This window comes from Poecilia mexicana, unplaced genomic scaffold, assembly GCF_051168715.1.
Source record: "Poecilia mexicana isolate PSO_F unplaced genomic scaffold, ASM5116871v1 scaffold_18, whole genome shotgun sequence".
NCBI lineage: Eukaryota > Metazoa > Chordata > Actinopteri > Cyprinodontiformes > Poeciliidae > Poecilia > Poecilia mexicana.
The window spans coordinates 19,017,438-19,039,864 of NW_028263387.1; the positions used below are offsets into that span (position 1 = coordinate 19,017,438).

A 22,427-nucleotide genomic window follows, 5' to 3' on the forward strand; every position below is an offset into this window, starting at 1 on the left:
ATGCACACAAGTTTAAATGAACTAAAATACAACACTTATTTGTTAAAAAGTTTAACATGGATTGATTTAAACGCTATTAACAAGATTGATTTAGTTTCGGGCTGCCATTAGTCATGAAGTTTTTTTTCCTGATATCGATGTGTTACTTCAGAAGAGGTGTGAACCTTGACTTGGAGTCTTGATTTTGAGTCCAAATCAAGACATTAAATTGTGATAAACCTTTAGATGCCCATATTCATGTTTATAACGCCATTATGTTATTTTCTTGTAATAGTCAGTGATTTTTATATAGGCTACTTTCTTAATTTCTTAGCTTGTTTTGAGAAACATAAAACACTAAGCAACACTTTTCCAAAAATGTGAATGATTGTAATGTTTTCACTATCAATTTTTTTTTCTTTAATATTACAGAAGATTTATCTATAAAACTGATGTTTTTATTTATTTACATCTCATCAAAGTCAGTCAGTTTTGGAGGAATTTTCTCTGTTCCTGAAGGAAGTTAATCCTCTGCGCACCTGCCGGTGTGACGTCACCAGTACACCTGGACTTCCCTCTCTCTCGGAGCTCCTAGAGGGCGGGGCCACCGGCTTCCACTCGGCGCTCGAGCCTCTCTGCTGAACACATCCTCAGCGCGAGCCGCTGTCACCGCGCTCCGTGTTTCTGTGATACCGTTCCTGCGCGCGCTCGGGACCGAATCGAACCCTCAAAGCGATTCGTTCTTCTTCAAACATCCAAACATTTTAAGTTATAAACGGCTTTGTTTCTTTTTTTTCCCCCCCTCCAATTGGGACAGACTCGGAAAAAGCAGGGCACAGAGCGGAGCGTGCAAAGCGAGGCTGTTCGGATTATTATAGCCCGGGACAGTGGACATTATCCCCAGCAGAAGAGTACGGCACTTTGACTTACTTCGTTGCGTAGTTAGAGTCCGGTATATTCAAATAAAGCTGCTGTTTTGCTTTATTGGTGGGATACAAGCGCTTCACATTCGCACCGAGCGGATGCATTTCTTTCTGTGCGCTTTGTGCAAGACGGTAGCTGGTGAAAAGACTAACCTGTAGGAGGATAACAAAGTAAAACGCGTTTTCACTCCTCAGTTAGAATAAACCTGTTCAGGTGACGCTGCAAACCCGGAAACTGAATCAGGATGCGCGGTTGAAACGAGCCTGTTGGAGAAGTCAGATCTGCTGTAGTTGCGGGGATGGGAGACGGGATGACCCTCAGCGGTGTGCTGCTTGTTTTGGTCCCGATGTGCTGCCTGATGCCCGGGAACTGCCTCCCAACCATTCTGGGCGGACTTAAAGGTGAGTACAATCTAGCAGAAGTAGTAAGGTGTTAGCGCATTTATCTTTTCACTTTGTATTCGTGAAATCAAAACAATCCAACGTGTCATGAAAAGAGAGAGAGACTCCTGCAACTTTATGGATTTTTTCCATTTTATTTACCATTTTCACTTACATGCAAAGGGTTGACCAAAATGAAGTATGACTTAAATTCCTCCTGCCAGTTATTTTAACCCAACTGTTGTGTTTGTGTGTTACCATGCGTTGCAGCCCGGTTTTACGCGCTCCAAAGCGCAGAGCCAAGCTGCTGCCTCCAGCCTTTGTTGCAGGAGTTGATAAATGGAGATTTCTGGCAAAGAAAGCAGGTGCCAGACTTATTCTGCTCCAACCCCAACAACAAGTGCGCTGGCTGGGCAGAAAGAAACTCAGAGCTGCAAGGCGGGTTGATCCAAACACGCGTCGGGCTAAGAATTTAAAGGAACACTTCGCTCAAACGAGTTTTTCTGTATGGAGGAAATTTATTCTCGTTTTGCAAGAACCGGCAAAGGTCAGGTTCTGCAGCTTTGCAGGGATTTATTGTTATGCTCATGCTCACTCAGTCGTGTTTCCAGCAGAATGTATCAGTAAAAATAATCTTTATCCTAATTTCAGTGAGGTTTGAAGTGACGCAGAGTTAAAGGGTGATACAGATTTAATTTGGCTTTTACTGAGGGTGAAGATAAGAAAAGCATAACAAGTCAAATCTTTCTGCTCACATTATCAACAGATGTGCAGGGGTTTATTTCTCCAGAGTGACAGCATCAAATACAAAAGTCACTCTTTGATTTTGTGAACCAATGGGAGCTCCATTATACTTCGCTTTCTTTGAATCTGTTGATGAAACAGTTCAAGCAGTTTTTTTTCTTTCTTTTTCTGTATTTGATGCCTTGTGGTTTAGTCCAAGCCAGTTCCTTCTCTCTCCCCCATGTGATGGTGCTCACGGCTGGGTTCAGCAAAAAGATTTAGAGGCTGCGTCACTCTGTCCCGTTGACCATTAGGCTGCTCTCAGGTCACCTGACGGTATTAAAGGGCTTTGCTCCCTCTAGCTTTATTCTGCAGCAGAGCCTCCTCCCATCCACATTTACACTCTTGTACTTGAAATCTGCCTGTTTCTGAATGAAGCTGAGTGAGTTAGGCACTGTTTTATACTATGATGGAACTGTGGGCATATGCAACTTTGATTGAATGACGAGACATATGCCAGCAAAGGGCAATGAGGGAATGTTCAGATATTTGGCACCTCAGAGTGGTGTCTCTTATTTTTGCAGTAGGACATTTATAAACGAGGACAGGCATTTCTAGTTTGTCTGCATGCGATGCCTACTAGTGTTAGTGAAGTGTTTTTTTAAAGTGATTCTGAGAAGTGGAGAGCTGCTGCCGACTCTCAGCCTTCCTCTTACAGACTCATTTCACTACTGAACAACTCTCGAAGCCTATCGCTCTTCTCCACCTACTCCACCTGTGTTATACCTTATACTGAATTGACACCTCATGCATAAGTAAGTGGAAGGAAAATGTGGAGAGGAAGATAAAGGATTCATTGGGTGTAAATGAAAACGGTATGATGCAACTTCAAACCTACTAGAATATCGTCTAGGTTTCTGTTAGAAAGCATCAAGAGAAGCAGCTAAGTAGATTGTTGTAGCTCTGGAGGAGCTGCAGAGAGATACGGCTCTCCGGAGAATCTGTTGAGAAGAAAACCTTTAGCCCTGTAGTTAACACATCTGGAGATCTATAAAATACCCATAACAAGACTTGTCTGCACAAAACATGCAGGACCAGGTGTGGGGACCACTGACACAGTGGAAACAGCCAACATGTGGAAGAAGGTGCTCTGCTAAATGAGCAAAATTGAGCTATTCGGCATGGAAGGGAACAAAATAAAAGGCAATCCTGGAAGAAAAGCTATCGGAGACGTAAGACCGTGGCAGAAGTTCAACATCCAGTAGGACAATGACTCTGAACATTACAGCCAGAGCTTCAAGATAATGTTTTAGATCAGTGTTTGGGTGGCCCAGTCAAAGTTCAGACCTAAATCTTATAGTGAATTTGTGGCAGGTCTTTATAATTACTGTTCACAGATGTTGAGTTATTTTTCAAACAAAGTAGACAAAGAAATGATCTCTAGATATACAAAGCTGGTGGAGTCACACCCCAAAAATACTTGCAGCTGTAATTCTAGCTAACAGCGGTTTATTTAAAAAAATGACTAGGAGGTCATGAATATACACTTAGACCTTTATTTGTGAATATCTTGAAAATTGTTTCCCCTTTACAATAGTGTGCAAAAGTTCAAGGTGGTTGAACATGAAGGGAGTCTTTAAATGCACTCAGATGTGACTGTGAGAACTTGAAATGTTTCAGCTGCTGAGTTAAACAGTGATCATCTTTATAATGAAATGTCTAAAGACTGTGCTTGCTTAAGTGGCATTACGGTGCACAAAAGCTTCTTACGTAAGGCACAGTTGTTGGTATACACAGTAAGTCAAGTGATGGGTGAAGAATAACATCCAGGAAACATCCTGCTTCCAGGTACTGCTCTTATCTGGTCTGCTAACGTCCGACGTTGTGAATGATCTGCATCAGAAATACGGTATTTTATGCAGATTTGACACATTTTATTCTTCTTGTAGCATCTGTTAGCATTGCTGATGTATTAGTGTTTGGAGACAATGAAACTGCACAAGGCATAATTGGTTTACCCTCAGGTTGAAGAAACCACTCCAGCTTACCCTGTCCCAGTCAGTTTCACTGGTTTAGCACCAGTTTTAATGCTTCTCACGTGAAACTCGTTAGGGAGTCACCAAACACGGGGCATTGGAGGGGACTGTTGCCCACCCGTGTAGCGACTTAATGGGTCCTCTGATTTACGGTGAGAAAAACGAGAGCGATGACTTTGATTTCCTTGGCTGGTCAGGAGCTCTGTAGGTGTGTAAGCACCCTCTTGAGGCCACCCAGTGTCCACCGATTGGATCTCCTGAGTGGGCCTTCAAAACTGTATTTAATCTCTGTTTGCAGTCAACAGAAGCTTTGCAGAATCACCATTAAAGCACAATTTCTCACCCTAGTAGCCATTAGATTTAAGATTTATCACCCTCTTGTGACATTTTGTCTAAAAGCCAACACCTACTTGGATAGTGGTGGTTCCTTTGTGGTATTAGAGGAAGAGCTATCATTTTATTCCATCCTGCTGTATGTTTATGTCTGTTGTGGGAATGTGTGTACTTTTGGTGGCCATTAAATGAGGTCTAATCAGTGGTTCTTGGGAATTTCACATATATTTTGTGAGCTAAAACTTGACAGGATGATTCTCAGTTATGCACGAATGATTCGTGGGTTGAAAGGAATTTCACTACTTGGACAAATGTCTAGTGTCCTCGGCTGTCTTTCTCTGGATCAATAGATGCAATGCTGCCAGACCACACAGTTTTAATTATACCAACCTGACCACATAAATATCACTCCTTCTTATCTTTTTATGAGAACTACTTTTAATGTCTGTATTAGGGCTGAAACGATTCCTCGAATGATTCGAGTACCTCGATTACTAAAATTCCTCGAGGAAAATTTACCTGCCTCGAAGCTTCGTTAATTTATGTTTTATTAGTTAGCGCACCGTGTTCCGGCCGGGACTTCATTTGCGTTGCGCGGAGCTCTCACTTCCGCTTCTGAGTTGTTGACAAAAGCTAAGTCTCAGCGGCATAAAGTCCAATCTTCAAGATTGGCCCGTGGGGATTTTATGGATTGATGATAATGCCCGACTTTTTATCGTTTTTGGGGAACCAATAAGCATCCTTAAAATGACTGGGGGAATGCCTGGAGTATGGCAGCATTTCTCCTCCGGGGCTGCTGGTTGAAAGCGAACGGCGGGAAGAGCGCTGAGGTGAGCGGATAGACTGAACAGGGCGGGCGGCTGAGTAGCTGATGCTTACCGTGTAAATGTAGCTTTACCGACGAACCGCACAATAAATTTCATATCCCGGTCTGAAGAAACGGGTGGCGGAGCGCATCGTACATGGCTGGTAGATGAGTTTCTGAGTGTGACCAGTGAAGGTGTCGTAAATATCCCGTATTGCTTCCCCCCGTGTTCGTCCCCCGGTCTAACGGTTCGTCAGTCCGCTGGTCTATTTCCTCCCCTCCATCTTACGTTCGTTCATTCGCCCTCTCCTCCCACTCCAGGCGGCATTTCCCGTATTTTCAAACCCAAAGCGTGACAGGTTAGGTGGCAAGGTGAGTTTAATTAATCTATTAAACTCACTGAAGATGAATACATAAACTAAAAGCTGGATTGTAGACATTTTTTATAAGCATATTTGTGAGCCTGCCTCTTTGTTATTAAATTCAATATAATTTCAGATTTTTCTATAACTTTTCTTCTGGTTAACTTAGAAAGTGAGCTATTATTGTTACAGGTTAGTTTTCTAAACTACAAAAAAGCAACTGTTAGGGATGCTCAAATATGAAAAATTGGACTGATATTGATATCTGATAGTAACACCGACCGGTATTATGCCAGATTTACCAATATTTCATTTTATAATTTTTTTTATCCGATTACTCGATTAATCGTAAGAATAATCGATAGATTACTCGATTACTAAAATATTCGTTTACAACAGCCCTAGTCTGTATGAAGCATTACCTATCAGTTTTAATTAAATTAGATATGTATAGATATATATTCCAATGTCTCCACACGTTGTGTTTGTTAATTGGTACGTTTGGCTCGTATTTTCCCGTTACTTCATTGACAAGGAATTTTCCCGGATGGCTTTGAATTGTAACGGTTTGTCTTCTAAATTCCCCAATTTGACTTTTGTTCTGAATAAACTTAATTTATAAATTTCGAAATAACTGTTTCTCCTTTTGACAGGCTTGCACAACATGGCGGCTCCTGCAGTATTTGTTTTTTTTTCAATAGATGGTCTGGCTCATGATGATCATTACTCTTTGTCACTGCAGTATTTCCACAAGATTGTCATGGGATTAGACAAGAAATTTTGTAACCACTGATTTGAAGCATGCCTTGCCTGTGAGAATGTGGACCTCAGCTGATTATGTGTTTGGGTTGTTGCTGCATTGTTGTGTCCCCCTGGAGATTGTAATGTGGTTATACAAAGAATAAAAAAAAACCTGCCTCCTCTTTCTTACCCCACCATCCCATTGTCTGTTTCTCTGCCCCTCTGCTCCATCCGTCCTGGAAATGGAGCTGATGGGGTGTGGTGGAGCTAAGTGCTTCCAGGGGAATGGAGGAAGGTTTCACAAGTGCTTTTAGCTCTTCTTTCAACCCTGCCTGATAAGCCCTTGTGTTTAAAACTGGGCTTCCTATCTTTTACTCTTTCCTGCTTCATCATAAATAGTTAGAATCGGTTTCCTGATGCCTAACTCGCGTGCAATATCGTCTTATTTTTCTTTTTCTTATACAATGTCCCTTGTAAAAGTATTCATATTTTGTCACTGTATAGCAGCAAATTACAATGTATTTTATTCTGAATTTATGTACTTTAGCAGGATGAGAGAGGATGGCCTGAGTTGATTTGAATATGGATCGAGCCAAATAAAGAAAACTTATGAGAAACTGCAAAAGACTTGAAGTGAAAGACTAGTGGTGAAGGTTCACCATTCAGAAGGACGACGACCCTACTAGACAACCAAAGCCACAACAGATTTAAAGCATGTTTATCACAATGAAACACGTTAAAATTTGAGGTTGTAACATGACAAAATGATGAAAAATTCAAGGTGCATGAATACTTTTCAAGGCAGTGGACATTTATATTTTTATGGTGTCTCTGAAACCTTTTCTAGGTCTTTCCCTAAAAAAAAGCCACATCTCAAGCACAGCTAAAGCTTCAGAGGGTGAATTCACACCAGCCCTGTTTACTCTGCTTTAACTGAAGTCTAGTTTTTCTGTCTAGAAGGTCCGGTTTGTTTGGGGAGGTGTTGAATGTGCAATCGGACTCTGATGTGGACCGAAAAAGTGAACTCTTAGGTCTCAATTTGGTAGAAGTAAATCCTGGTACGGTTAGGAGCCGTATGTGAAAACCAAGCATATCGGAGGCTACTCCAAAAGCAGGAAGTTAACTTTAGCACAGTGCATTCTGGGTAAATACAACCAAAACAAACATGACAAAAAAGACAAAGAAAAGAAAGAAATGCTGTATCTTCTAAAATGTTACTTCATTTTTGTAGACATTTTGTGAAGAAGGAAGTTGCGCTCATGTCTTCTTCAGAGGTTTTTATGTTGTTTCCCTCAATAGATCTTGGTGCAGCGCCACCACAGGTGAGAAGGTGAACAGGTTTTTCAGTTAGTTTGGATTGTTTCTTCCAGCTGTTACATTTGAAAAGGTTTCAGTATTGGTTCCCTATTAAACCGAGTCTACCAGACTGTCAGGTGTGAAAACACCATGCCAGCAATAATCTGTCAGATTTTACTTTTTGTGTAATGTCTGTTTTATGCATGCGGTTTCTCACCTGTGGTGGTGAAACGAAAATTTTAGAGAGACAATAACCCAGAGAATATCCATTTAAAATCATGATGTCATGAACACAAACAAGATAAGAGAGAGATTGAATGAATGAGTGATCCAGATGAGTGTGCCGTTTGCTGTCGCAGACCACCTACAGGAAAAACTTTCTCACTCCTCTTTATGTTCGTCAGCAAAGTTCATTAACTTTCCATACGCTCTGACTCATAATGGCCCCTCTATAAAGTCCAGATGCGGTCTCTGATGCACAGAAGTACACAAGGATTGTTGGCCATGCAAACCCTTTTGTTGTTTGTCAGTGGTGAGCCCACAGTGGCACTCCTGTGACCAAGAACCAAACAACTCAGAAGTCAAAGGTCACATACATATAATCAAAGTCAAGCAAATTTATGTTCCTTCCCAGTGGGATTGCATGATCTATGCCGTTCTTTTCACTGTCATGACTTTGCGTCTCTTGTTCCGTTTCGCCAAGTTCAGGCTTGGTGAACTTTCCGAACTGTGTGACGGGTCAACGACATGCTTGATGGATTCCAGCATTGTCTTCAGCCGTTCATTCATTCATTCATCCCGCCTGCCTGGTTCTCACTCCCCCGTTCAAGGAAAGCTCATGAAATATTCGTGCCTTGTGTCAAAACCCGCCTTTTTGGTGAGTTAAGTATTCAGGAGTTGAGCAACGACTGCATTTCTGTGTATTACCTTCAGAGTGAAAGCATTTATCAGGACCTCATTGGGATTCTCACCTGCTTTCCTCTTCTCATTTCCCTCGGCAGCTAGAAAATCCCATCTGATAGAAGGCGAGCCGAGTCCAAATAAAATGCATGGAGAGTACTTTTCTGCATCGAGATGAAGAAAGCACACCTAAACTGTAGATTCCTTAAACTGCTCATTTGTGTATTCTGCTTGTGGACTGGTATTTATTACTATCTATCAAATATATCAGTTTTTAATCTTGGCCTTGAACTCAAAGTAAAGTATAAAGAGGAGAAAATGTGGCGAGACCGTTATTGATTGCTTAAGACATGTTGGACTTTTGAAGTATTTCTGTGCAAATTGGGGTTGCGAGGAATGAAAAACAAGTGGATCGAGGTCAAAATGTTTCAGCAGATACGTGACAGAAACTAAGAGATATTGATGACCTGAAAAAAACTAGAGGAAGAGTAATTGATCTGTCTCAGTTTGGACAAAACAAACTAGACACACAGGGCCCGATACGCATCACATGTTTGAAATGAGGTCAGAGGTCAGGCCGAGTCACTTGGCTGATTCCGAGTCGCTGCATCCACTTAGCCTGTTAGCGTCTCTGCTATCTCAGACATATGGACACACACGTACTCAGGTGCAGTCAAAGAGTCGGCGACTGTTTACTCAGACAGATTAGAGGTCCTGAATCCAGAAAGGTCATCAGCTGATTGACCTGTCAATTTATTAGTCTGCTTTTATCTGTTAGGGAGTGTGTGTGTGTGTGTGTGTGTGTGTGTGTGTGTGTGCAGGTCATAGAGGACATTTAATAATGGAAAACCATGGGTGTGAGGGCATGCTTCATCTAAATGCTACATAAAGAATTTTGCCTTCCAAATTTTGAGCTTTTTAGATTTTGATAATCTTTATACTCTCATGCAGTTGAATCTGTAAGGGTGAAAAGAGTTGTATTAAAGTTTGTCACAGTGAAGTAAGCTGTTACTCTTTTAGGTAGAAAGTAGTTCCTAACTTATCCTGCTGTGTTGACTGACAAAATCTTTTAAATGGCTTAACTGGTAGCAGTTTGGTTAAGAAAAATGAATGTTTGCAAAGTAAAAGTCAAGATATGTAAAATTTATAAGTGCTGTAAAAAGTGCTAGCAATGCTAATGTTAGCTTTGTATTCTTAGTGTCTAATGTTCAGCTAAGAAGGAGTTCTCCTAGGACACTTAAATTTGATTTAAATTTCAAGTACTTTGTGGGAAAAAGTGAAACTTTGACAGAGCAACAGACAAAATACAAAAGGTCTGTAAGCTCCGAGAATACAACGACTGGCTAGCTCTGCTAACAATGCTAAAATGGCGATGCTAGCACCTGTTTCATAGATTTCTGGTTGTCAGCTAGCAGTTCTTCATCCACTAACATGACAATCTGGGCTGTTTTCATGTGTCATTTCATGTTAGTAGAATGATGTACCAGGTCCTGCCAGAACAGGAGAGTTTCTGTCTATCTTAAGAAGCTAGTGAAGACTCGACCCACCAGAGATCATCTCCTAGCGCCTGCCTTGTACTTCCCCATCCCCCTCTGCTGCACTTTTTGCTTTTCCTGTACTCTGTTCCTACAAGGTCACCTCTGACAAAACCTGACTTATGGTCTTTCCTGTAGATGGCTTATTGTTAGCTTTGATATTAACTGCACTTCTGAATCCTCGTAGATCAAGTTGACTTAAGGAAAGCCCCTGCTGAGTTTTGTATCAACACTAAACTATTTTACTGTTTTTTTGTTTTTTTTTTAAAGAATGTGGACTGCATTTGATTGTCTAATCTTGTAAGATGAACTTTGGTTCTTTAAGACACATCTTAAGATTCATGAAAACATCATTTTATTTTTGAAAACACAAAAAAGGAGCATTTTAAATGCATTTTTAGCAGTAAGACCACTATAGGATGAGCATAAAAACTCCAATGCATCACTTCTTGGGGATTCTTTCAAACGTTTTCTGATTTGTGAATCTTTTGTTCTGTTTGACGTTAGAATTCTTACCTTTTTCAAAGATATTGGTAAAAACTCATCTCATTCTTGTGAATCCAATATTTCCACCGTCTCTTCTTTTGAGCTGAACATATGATTTCACCTTCTCATTTGACTCATAATGACATGAGCTGCTGAACCTGAATGCATGCTTATTGTTGTGTGTGCTGGTCTTTGTGTTTGACCTGTGTCAGCAGTACGGCACGGGAGGAGGAGGGTAGAAACCAAAGGAAAACGTGCACACTCTGCTCCTCTACGCTTCCTTGAACCTTTTCCTGCAGGAAACGCACATAAACAAACGCACACTTCATCAAGCCACGCTTGTTTTCAACCTTTAGATTCCTTCTTTCCATGTGGGACTTCATGAACAGCATGCTGCTGTCCCTGTGTCTGTATCAAAAGGTAGATGTATTAACCTAGTCAAATCAATGCTGCAGTGAGCAGTCAGCTTCTTTTTTTTTTTTTTTCCTAGATTTGTGCCTGCTGGCATTTTTTTTTTTACCCTCAGTGACAGCTGAAAGCTGGAAAAAGCCACCGTGTGCAGACTACTGAGTGGAAACGTCTGGTTCAATTCACTTTCACGCTCTTCTCATGGCACTGACACTAAAACAAAATAACAAGCTATGCCACACAGCAGCACGACGGCGTCCCACTTACGTTCAAACACATTAAGTATGATACATATTCTTTAATCCAGTTGGATGTGGCATTTGGTCTAAAAATTACAACTTCCTGACAGGATATGTTGATGTATTCTTCAGCAAGGCCTCCCACTTCACCTAAACATCTATCAAGTTTCTTTGGTCTAAAGCGTCATCTCCGCCTAAATTCAACATTTTGGAGCAATCTTGTTGATATTTCTAAACCTTCTTGTATTTTACAATGCACAAAGGTGCTTGATGAAAGGCTTGAAGGAGTCACTGCGGAGCTTGGCTGTGATTGGTCAGAGTCACCTGCCTGTGTGGGCTGCTTTCTCCTACAAGTTTGCGCTGTTGACAGTAAACGCCACGTCAGGGAAGTTGAAGGAAAGCTCAATAATCTGCTGTTTTCAGCGACAAACATCCCACAAATCCACCTGTAAATACCCTGATTTCAGGGCAGACTTAGGCTTGAAATAGTAGCTAGATGATTGTGCCTCAATTCTTAAAGACGTATATAAACTTAGCTTATATATGAGACATCAAAGCACCAGAAGTTGGTCCAGAAGGTTGAATTTCTTACTACCATCTTGTCCGACTAAAGGTCTTTAAGTATTTTTCTTATTAAAACAATGTTTTCATTTGTTTGTGTTCAAATTTTCTTTCCACAGGTTTCAACATTTGTATATATTTTTCAAAAGCATGATAGTAAAATTAGAGATGCACTTTCCAGAGAATTTTACTGACTTTTCTGGTTTTTGGCTGATTTTGATTTTCTGTTTTTGAGCTATTACCATTCGAACCTTCTTTTTTACCCCTTTGAGCTGTTTTTAATCGTATAAGTTAAAAGAAGTGATGCCTTTCGCACACTGTCTTAGAATGGCATCGCTGTAAAACAGAGTTTTATTCTTAGTCCTATTCTTTTTTTTTTAAACAGTCAAAACATGGAGCTACTACTTAAAATTGAATAAGGATCTTTCATTTGTTATCATGATTAACAAGGTTAACTTTACCTTGTTAAAGTCTTTGTTAGAAAATATAAATCCTTACCTTGTGAGGTTTTAAAAAGGCTGTTAGCATTTCCAAATCTTCCATTTTAAAAATAAGAAGGTTAAATGCTTAAAGGCATGAAAAAAAATGACCTGTTTTCCAAATTAACCAATATTAGAAACAAATAGGGATGCACAGTATCAGGAAGCATTGCATTAGTATAAAACTATTGCTGAATTTAACAATAATGCTCTTTCCCTTCTTTTCTTTGAGCTTTGGCTTCCAGAACTTGCATTCATGTGCAGTTAGATTGCAATCATTACACCACATCCATCATCCAAGACGACCTCCGTGATTGCAGAATTGCACATATCGATATTCCTGCAGCTCTGGTACGAATTGACATCCTGCAGCCGATGGCGCTGTGTCGTGTCTAAAAAACTCAGCTACAAAATGACCAAAACTGAAGAAGCCACAGCCTCTGTTGCAGCAGCCATACTAAACGGCGAACGCACCTCCATATCAGCTACAATTTGCAGCATCCAAATTCAAGAGTGTTAATGTCAGTGAGACCATTTAGTTTTGGTTCATGATTAAATTACAACGTAGCAAATCGTGCGTGAGATTCTGTTACAACATAATAAGAATAAGAGGTAACATGAGAACAGGAGTAGTGATTTTTATATAATAAAAAATAGAGTTAAATGCATTTTGTCTTATTGGTAATACCTAGGGCCATTTTATGAGTCAGAAAGCGTAAACTGGATTTTCTGGTTGAAAAGTAAGCAGCTGGTTTCCTTTGGCAAACCAGCTGAACCATCCTGCTTATCAACAGGATGTGTTGTTTATTTACATATATGTGAACATGAGAAAGAAACACGTTTAGCATATACACACAGACCAGTCGTACGACGCATTATGCAACCTGGTTGTCAAAAAGAGCAGCAGCTCATCTGTTGCTCACAAGTGAAGTCTTCAAAGAGAACCTGAGAAACAGATCTTTTAAATTAAAAGAATAAACCAGGAGCTGCTGCTGCTGTGTGTGAGAGTGTGTGTGTGTGTGTGCGTGTGTGTATATAATGGACCCGGATCCATTTCCTCTGTGTGAATTATGCCAGGTCTCCCTTTGGCAGGCTAGTAAATCAAAGCACCTCGCTTCACTCCTTCTCCCACAGTTTTTTATGCCTGTGTTTGTATGCGTGTGTGTGTGTGTGTGTGTGTGTGTGTGTGTGTGTGTGTGTGTGTGTGTGTGTGTGTGTGCGCGTGTGTGTCTTGGCAGTCACGTTTGGCACATATTGTATGAGGCCCATTTCATCCTCTCACACACACATGCTTGCTCACACAATGACAGCTTGACAGTAAGGGCTGCCCTGCTGCGCCAACTTTGAATTCATCGATTGATCGAGACTTTCTCAACTGAAAGTTTCTGTGGCGTTGTTTTGCACCCGTGTGGATGTGTTGGTTAAATTTCAAAGTTCATGCTGTATGTTTTTTTGTTGTTGCTGTTATTGACTTCCAGTGCCCTCCTGTTTTGTTTTCATGATGCTCTTTTGGCATTTTGACCTTCTTTCTCATTTGTGTGTTCTCACTGGGAAGCGTACGCTTCTGTTTTTTTGTGTGCTAGCAGGACTGTGTCTGTGTGTGTGCGCTGTTAAAGGAAGCATGGCAACACCAGGACTTAATGACAGGAAACAGGCTTAGGCAAACATAAAGGAAAGCTGTCAGCAATCCTCCCCACCTCACACACAAACGCTCTTAGATAAATGCCGCCGCAAAGGTGTTTAAATACAGACGCTCACACACAAAAAAATTAAAAACGCAGAAGGTTTTGGCAAATATGTCACAGTTGTGCAAGTCTAGATTTGAAGAATCTTTCCTGAACATAAATTGGATACAAAACAGGAAATAAAGTTTATTTGCAGACAGTTTTAGCCTTGATTTAAAGGAACTCAGTATTTTTAGCTAATTTCCTTGTCGTTCTCAACCATCTTCTCATGAAGCCCCTGAATTAAATCTACAAAGCCACTTGTTGCCAACTGACATATATCTACCTACCATCTAGAGTTACTTATTGTTTATTATGTACATTGTTTATGAGAAAGTCAAGTCTTCTTAGTGCTACAAACCTTCATGCAGAGGTTTAGTTTCCAGGACGTCTCCTGCAGCACCAAGTTCAAGGCTTTTGCTTATTCCCACAAGCTGCTGGAGGGACAGGTATGTGATAACCTGCTGATAATCCAAAACAGTCCTCTGGGTTTCATTTAAAATATTTCTAGAAAACTAATTTTAAAGGCAGGAGTATTCCTTAGTGTAGAGGTCCGCCTTCATGAGGATGTGTCGGCATCATTAAAACAGAACTGAGATTGTTGAAAAAAAAAATTACTTCTCTTTGGGTTAATATAGTTCTATACTTCAGTTGCTTAAGGTATATATTTTTAATCTAATCCAGTGTCACGGGACACAACACTTTTTTCTTTGGTACAGTTTTCAGGTATTTGACATAAATCAAAACTACTGACTTAAATCAATTGTATCACATCTATTTTGTGTCCAAGTGTTTCCTTTTCCTTCTTTTTCATGCCTCATATGGTCCTTCACTGGTAAAGTTACTGACCTTCTGCAAAATAGTGATGCTAATGGCGACCAACGTCCAGTACGACGGAGAAAAGCATCATCTTTGGAGGCATCGGAGGAAAGATTTGAGTACAGATTGAGTTAAGGGCAACCAAGAAGTTTAATGCCTCATTTGGACCATAAGTTGAAAAATGACCAATCTTCAGAGGGCAAGTTAACTGTATGGGTGCAGAAACGCTGAGCATCATCTGTAGCTTAGTTAGGGTTAGAGAAAAGTGGTGAATTACAGATTAAATCAAGGTTAGATAATGCGGTTAATTGTACAAAACGAATGGAGGTTCGTTTCACAGTAAGGATAGCTGCACAAGCTTGTATTTGCTTGTGCTTCTGTGGACAAACTGCTCATTAAATCCTTGCTTCTCCGATCCCTATACCTCCCCTTGGTCTCCCTGCTCTGCTCTCCTTATTGTGGTTTCTTTTAATTGGAGTCTGAGGTGGTAATTACAGGGAAGGAAAGGGTGGGAGGAGGGGAAGGTAGGAAGCAAAGGGTGAGGAGACGGACGGGAAGCAGCAAGAAGGAGTTGGAAGGAAAAGAAGTGTTTGGTTTGGATGAAACAGGAGAATGAAAACACCTTTTTAAGTAGGTCAGTTATCCAGAGCTGACCCATAAACATTTTATACTTTGGGTTTTGTGTAAAAAGTTTGATAGTGTTGATAAGTCAGACTTTATCCTAAAGTCGGATCTGCGCTGAATAGTCAAATAGTCCGATAGGCTCTTGTGAATCATTTGGACATAATTACTTTCATGTGAAATAAAAAAAAAACAAAAAAAAACAAAAACAACACATTTACCTTTAAAAACCAATGCGACTTTTCCACTCCATTGTTTGCCTGTATTTCTCATTCGCACATAACTCCCACGTGTGAATTCTGCTAAAACCTCACTTCTGCATTCGGTTGGAGTCGCTGTTTTTTTTGTGCAAGGTGTCTGCAGGGAGTAACCCGGGTTAAACGAGGTACAGTCAGCGTCCCGTTCCCTCCTGCTGTCTGGAACGCTCGCACACGCTCACGCCCAACATCGCTGCAAAACCCACCGCGCTGTAAAGACACATTAATGCTGATCCACATTATCATAATTGAGGTGTCTGTGGAGCCTGTTTGTGTGTTTTCGTGTGTGCGCGGCTGCACGCCCGCGGGGAATACAGATGCAAGCGAGAGAGGGTCTTTAGTGCCAGACAGACACTGTACTTTCATCTTTTTAGCTCAACATTACAATGAAGGACAGGCCGTGTGTGTTTGTGTGTGTGCGGTAAATCATAGGCTGGGAAAGCCTTCTGAAAGCATCAGCGCTGATCTAGAAAGCGCATCAACATCACAAAGCTTCTACATGGACACTCCACGGATGTAGACGGTGCTTTCACACCAACAACACATCGACTGAGCTTTTGTTTTGATCATGATCACGATCAAAGCTCCAGGAAATTACAGACAACACATTTCTTGTTTAATTATTAGACCAGAACTGCACCTTTTTAAAGGTTTAAACTCCTGAATACATGGAGAGTGAAGCTTCTGGATACTGATCTGGATGTGATTTAAAGATGCAATTAAGGGATTTGAGTGACCTCACTCCTCAGAGTGTGCCGTCAGACACCACAGCAGCCCCCCCGTCTTGGTGAATCTCATCAGATTAAGTGCTTTTATACAACGACTACATGGAGCAGAATGAAAATTACATCCCTGCAGTCCAGAGTTGATTAATAAAATACTGCCCTGGTATGCAGAGGCTGCCTAGGAAAGCGCAGGCATTGAAAGGAGACACAAATCCAGCCGGGTTTTCGGACACGGCCGCTTATCCTTGAATATTAGGATGACATCATAATCTGTATGAGTCACTGGACAATTTTAGACTTCATCTGACGTAGTGGTTTCTAAAACTTTTTATGCCTTTGACCCACAAAATAGCAGAGTTAAATTAACTACTGGGTGAGAATGCAAGCATTATTATTAAGTCACTTCATCAAGGACGTAATGGCAACACAAACAGAGTCTACAGCTGCCTTATGTTCTGTTTTTATTTATATTTAAGAGCAGGATGGAGTTTGCATACTTTTCTTCTATGTATTGGTTTCCTCCAGGTATTCGTTCCTCCTCTCTCCGTCCAAAATATTAATGTCGATTTAACTGGTTACGCTACATATTTTCCTCTCCTCTGTAACCTCGCTCAGTTCCCACCGGGAAATCCAAATGTAATTCCAGGTCAGATAAGATACAGTCTGAAATCCCGCCTTGCGTTTCTGTGCTGACCCTACAGCAAGCTGTGCAGCAGATTCCTCCGAAGCCAGAGACACTTCCTTATCAGACGACCCCGGTTGTCTCCTTTTGATGCGCGAGAACAGCACATCTCTGAAAGCTTAGACACGTCTTCATCTTATCTTTGGGTTGGTGGTTAGCTTCGCTTCAAAGCAAGCCAGACTCAGACTCAGCCCTAAAGTTTCTTTTTCGTCATGCAAAGATAAAAAGAAAACATTGTCTCCTGAGCTTTTACTTTTTTTAAAATTTTTGCTGTTTTGCTGATGTTTTACCAAATGTTCTTGTTCATAATCTGTTTGTAATTGTAAAGACATAAAAAGTAAAGGCTTATTTGTTACTCTCAGCAGTAGAGATGCATCAGTCTTCATATTGAAAAGAAATCTAGATTGGGCATTGGTGACAATGTTCCCGATCCATGAGGACAGATCTATTCAGTCTAGTTCTATGCTTTATGCTCTTCATGACATACAAACATTTTAAGTTAATTTCTGTATCGGATCGATTTTGGCCGATATTAAACCTCAGATATCGGTATCAAAAGCGAAAAAGGTGGATCGGTTCTGTTCTTTTTAACTTTTTATGTCAGCAATAATGAGAGAAATTGGACTTGACTGAAATGAATGTTGGATTTAAACCAAAACAAAATATTGATTCCTGTTTAATTCAGAACCACAATCTCTCCCAAGTAACCTGAAACACAATCGTGTCTTTTACATGAACTTAAAACAAATACTACTCCGCTACGTCCGTGTATGTCAAAACTAACAAGCCGGACTTGAAATAAAACCCGTATCGACTTCATTACCATCCACCTGCTTTCACCACAATGATTTGACCTGTTAAATAAAAGCAAAAGCCTGCAAAGTTAGAAAACTAATGGGTAAGAGGAGGAACTATTTATTAGGGCAGTATGGAGGGCTTGGCTTTTTCTCGAATAGTAAATAAAATAAAACTTTGTAATTAATGTCACTAAGAGGGGATGTGGACTTATCCCACCCTGACAGATGGATGAAGCCGACCTGTGTGTGCTCAGAGAGGAGGGAGAGGAGGAGGGTGTAAAACAGCTAATAAGCTTTAACAATTGAACCTTACGTCAATTACTTTGATAATGAGTTTTTCTAAAGCTAGTGTGTGTGTGTGTGTGTGTGTATTGAGCTGCTTGGAGGTGGTAACCTAATGAAACATTGAGTTAATGTATTAACTGCTTATGATTATGACGCTCTGTTTCGGACGAAGTGCACACAAAGAAGGCTGACCAGTTAACAGTAGCACTTTGACTTTCCTGTTGTTTACTTTACACTTTCCATGTTTAATTATTAACATTATTAATGGTTTACTTATGAATGGAGCTGTTATTTACCTACCCTAGCACCAATTAATGAGTCACACCATGTGTTGAATGAACCTTTGTAGTTGAAAATCTTCAAACTGTCACATAATTTAACTGAACTAAGCCCAGTTTTTTTTAATGTAGCGCTTTATAGACATGCAGGTAACCAGAAGTGCTTTGCTAAACCAAGGAGATCCTGGGGTTTATTTATTAAAATAACATATAATTCAGCTTTGCTGTAAGTATTCGACACACATCTAACTAAACTATCCAGAAGCATTTTTTATTTTTTTTTGCAAGCTGTTTGGATAATTGCTGCAAAAATGAAATAAAACTCATGCTTGTGGAAATCATATGCATAAATCAGCAGAAATGTGTTCATGAGACCATAAAAGAGCAGAAAATAAAAGCCCACACCGTCGCTTTGGTGGTAAAATAAACGATTGTAGTGATTTAGTTATGAGGGCACAGTCTCCTAATAAACCCTACAAATGACACTTACAGCGACGTTTATAGTGGAAAGAGTGCGACTGATCAGGCCGCGACCCGCCAAGGGTTGACCAAAGACGTGAAGGACATGTTTTTATAATTTAGTTTAACTGTTGGAGGAGCTTGTTCCTGAGAAAATAATGCAAGGGCATGCGCTGGCTTTTGTGTTTATAAGTCTGTATACAGTCGGTGTCACATTGGATGTCACGGCATGGGTGTGTTTGTTTTTGTCACCCTGACTCGTTTGCATGGGGAATGTGTGTGAGGAGAGTTTGCATGTCATTGTTGTACTTTGAGCAGAGACGCACTCAGAGTTAGTTGGAAAGGATGAAGTTCGATAAATAAAGGCAGACAAAAAGCTTACTCATTCTTTGGGGTTTTATGTGTTTTTTTTTGGTTTACGCAAAAAATAAGAAAGACGGTAAATTTCTCCACATGTTGCAAAAGCCAGTGTCAGGGAGTTTAAAGAAGTTAACGATAATTATGATCAATGACTGAGTTGAAACAGAGAAATATATATGAATCAGCTGTGTAATTGCATTCTAGACTGCCTTGTTCATTTTATTTGAATAAAATTTAACTTTATCTTCATTCTGCTTGTGGATTGCATTGATTTGTTGCTATTATTACGGCTTTTATCGTCGTATTTTGCGTGGTTGGAGCGCCGGGACCAAAAGGCAGACAGAAGCTCAGGAGGATCAATTTGAAATCTTTAATAAAATTACAAATCCTACAACTGGAGAATAATAAAAACAGGGCATAAAGAAGAGTAAAAGGCAGCTGAACAGGCAGAGTAACAGAAGGATCCAGCCAAGAACAAGGACAATCCAGGTTAAATGCAGAGTTTGATCAGGTGGCTGATTGAAAACAGAGTGCAACTGTGAGAGAAGCCAAACAGGGAGGGAAGATGAATAATAAACACAGGGAGGCTGAACTAGGACTCCAATAAGTTACAAACCAAGAGGAAAAACACGTGTAAAGGAAAAAAAAAGAAGAAACTGTATACAAATTAATGGGGGGGAAAATACCAGCAAGACCTTTTAAGCAATAATGAACTGAATATGGCAAAATGTGTTGAGCATTAAAAAGGAAAACAAGCATATTAACGTTAATGCTCCGTTTTTTATGTTTCTTTACATATGTGGTGACTTCATGTCACCAAGCCTAATCAGTCTGTTCAGGAAGTCTCTGTTATCAGACGCCGATAAAGATCTCCAATAATATGCATCGCCAATCTTAAAATAATATAGTTGACAGGAAACAGTTTTGCACAGACACAGGAACTGAAACACGTCCTTACAAGGGCATGTGTGACAGTGACATTACTAAAATATAATCAGATTCTGCTCTTCTTCCCCAGCATGTTGACTTACAGCTAAAAGGCGCTGGAGGACAAAGCGACTCTTGTTGGGTCAATCACACACACACACGCACACACACGCACACACACACACACACACACACACACACACACACACACACACACACACACACACACACACACGCACACACACACGCACACACACACACACACACATGGATTTTTGTATTTACCAGGAATGAGCTTAGGGTCATTAATCTTGCTTTGGAGCGAACCAGCTAAATTCAACACTGTGCAGGCCCTGAATATTCATGTTTAGAAACGGAGCTGACGGGAAACGGCCAACAGTTGTGCTCTGAATGTCTCCCGTCTTGTTTTTCTTCTCGGATCCGTTTCCTTTTCTCTCTCTCCGTGTTTACTATTTTTTCTGAAAGAAGGTACGACCTTGGCTCCACCCACTAGGTGTATTTCCACGCAGGTGTAACCACACGTTTGCATGCTTTCAGTTGTTGAAATGTTTGACTTCAAGCTGGATGGAACAGCTTCACTGGAATACTACTGGGTTTTCTTTTTTAGGTTGTCAATCATAATTAACTCACGTGTGTATGACCTTGTAATGAAATGCATCTGTTTGTTGAAAACATGATTGCAAAACAAAGTATTGCAGATGAATGTTCGGGTGGTAAACATGGATTTTGTGTTGTGAATGTGCAGCGGTAAAGAGGGACTTTGTGACCTAGTGCAGATTAAAAGGGCACAGAGATTAACATGCTTCTAATTCACAAAGTTGGCCAAAACCTTCTGACCTCGAGTCAACATTGACTTACATGAGCTGAGATCTGTGTCAGTGTTTCTTGGTTTTGATGCATAACCAAGAAGCTGCATCTAAAATTGACATTTGGTGTTAGATCCCAGCATCTAACGTGTTGAAAGCAAACGGCTGTGGGCTTCAGCTGCTTTAAACGTTAGCTTCAGTTGAAAACCGCAGGTATGCTAAAGTAGAAAAGGCACTAAAAGTTAACCTGCTTCATTAAACTATAGGTGAAATGTCACGTTGAAAACGTCTGCTGGAGCAGTTTCATACTGTGTCTCTTTTAAGACAAGAAGGTAACAAAATGCAGTCTAGTTCTGTCATTTCTTTTTGTATAAATATTGAAATGGAAACTAAAGCATCACCGGTCCTTTTTGAAGATAGAATTTGTTTTCATCTCAGGAGGTGGAGATGAAAGCAGCTGCCTTTCAAATAATTAAACAGACAAGCAGAATAAAGAGAGACCATTTTTAAAAATGCAAGTTTTTATTTTTATTTCACTCCTGAATGAATGATTTATGCGAGTTCTGCTTGTCTTATACAGTCAGTCAGGGTTATGTGAAAAGTTTACAGAGGGAGATACCCAGAGCTTCATCCACATGAGAACACTGTCAACATTTTTTCACCTGCCATTTATCCACACAGAAACAATATTTTAAGAGCCAGAATTTGTTTTCTTCAGAAACTGAGTCTTTGAAGTGATAGTTTTGTGCCTTTGGTTTGATAACCACTGCACACTGGTCTCAAACTGCACGTTGTGGATGAACATTTCATGGCTTCTTCTCTGTTTTGATGCATTTCTGTGACAACAGCATCACATACAGGCCTGGAATAGTTGCTACGCTGTGTCGCTTTATTTTTGGTGCTTTCTTGAGTATCTATAGATTTAAAGTAGGGTTTGACCTTGAACATATTCATTACAATATATTAATTACATAGATTTTACATTAAAAAAAAGTTGGAACCTTTGGTACCTGTATCTGTAGATCTGATGCACCAGCGACATCCACATGCAGCAACTTTTCTTCTTGGCCCACTGGAGTGTAATAAAATGATCTGAACCTGGAAAAGGTTATTTTTGTGTTCAAGTTGTGCTAAAAGAAATTAGCCTGTCACTAAAGTTATACAAGCCTAAAATAGCCAAATGCTCAATGCTAACCATGTTGTAGCAGCAAGATTTTCTTCATTATGAGGTTCCTAAAATACTTGAAAGATAAATAGCTATAATAAAACTTTGCACCAATCTGATAATTGAATAACCTGTATAACAGATTGAAACAATAAAGGCCTTTGTTGTTGGTTTAATCAATAATTTAACATCAAAATAGATCTTTGAACTGGAACTGTTTCTTATTTTGTCAATTAAATGTGATTAATCAATTTCAGACCCTCCAATTGACTTCACTAAGGAATCACTAATCAGAAAATAACAATAGAAAAAAG

At 40.1% G+C, this 22,427-nt stretch overlaps 1 protein-coding gene across 1 annotated transcript in view; it reads left to right on the forward strand.

The window, feature by feature from the left end:
* The first annotated feature begins 587 nt into the window (after nt 1-587).
* Nucleotides 588-22,427, forward strand: part of sema4f (sema domain, immunoglobulin domain (Ig), transmembrane domain (TM) and short cytoplasmic domain, (semaphorin) 4F) — a 58,353-nt gene continuing 36,513 nt past the window's right edge. The window contains exon 1 of the mRNA XM_014985476.2: nt 588-1,304. Within this exon, the coding sequence (XP_014840962.2) occupies nt 1,202-1,304 (103 nt within the window). The 5' untranslated portion in view covers nt 588-1,201. The remainder of the gene's footprint in view (nt 1,305-22,427) is intronic.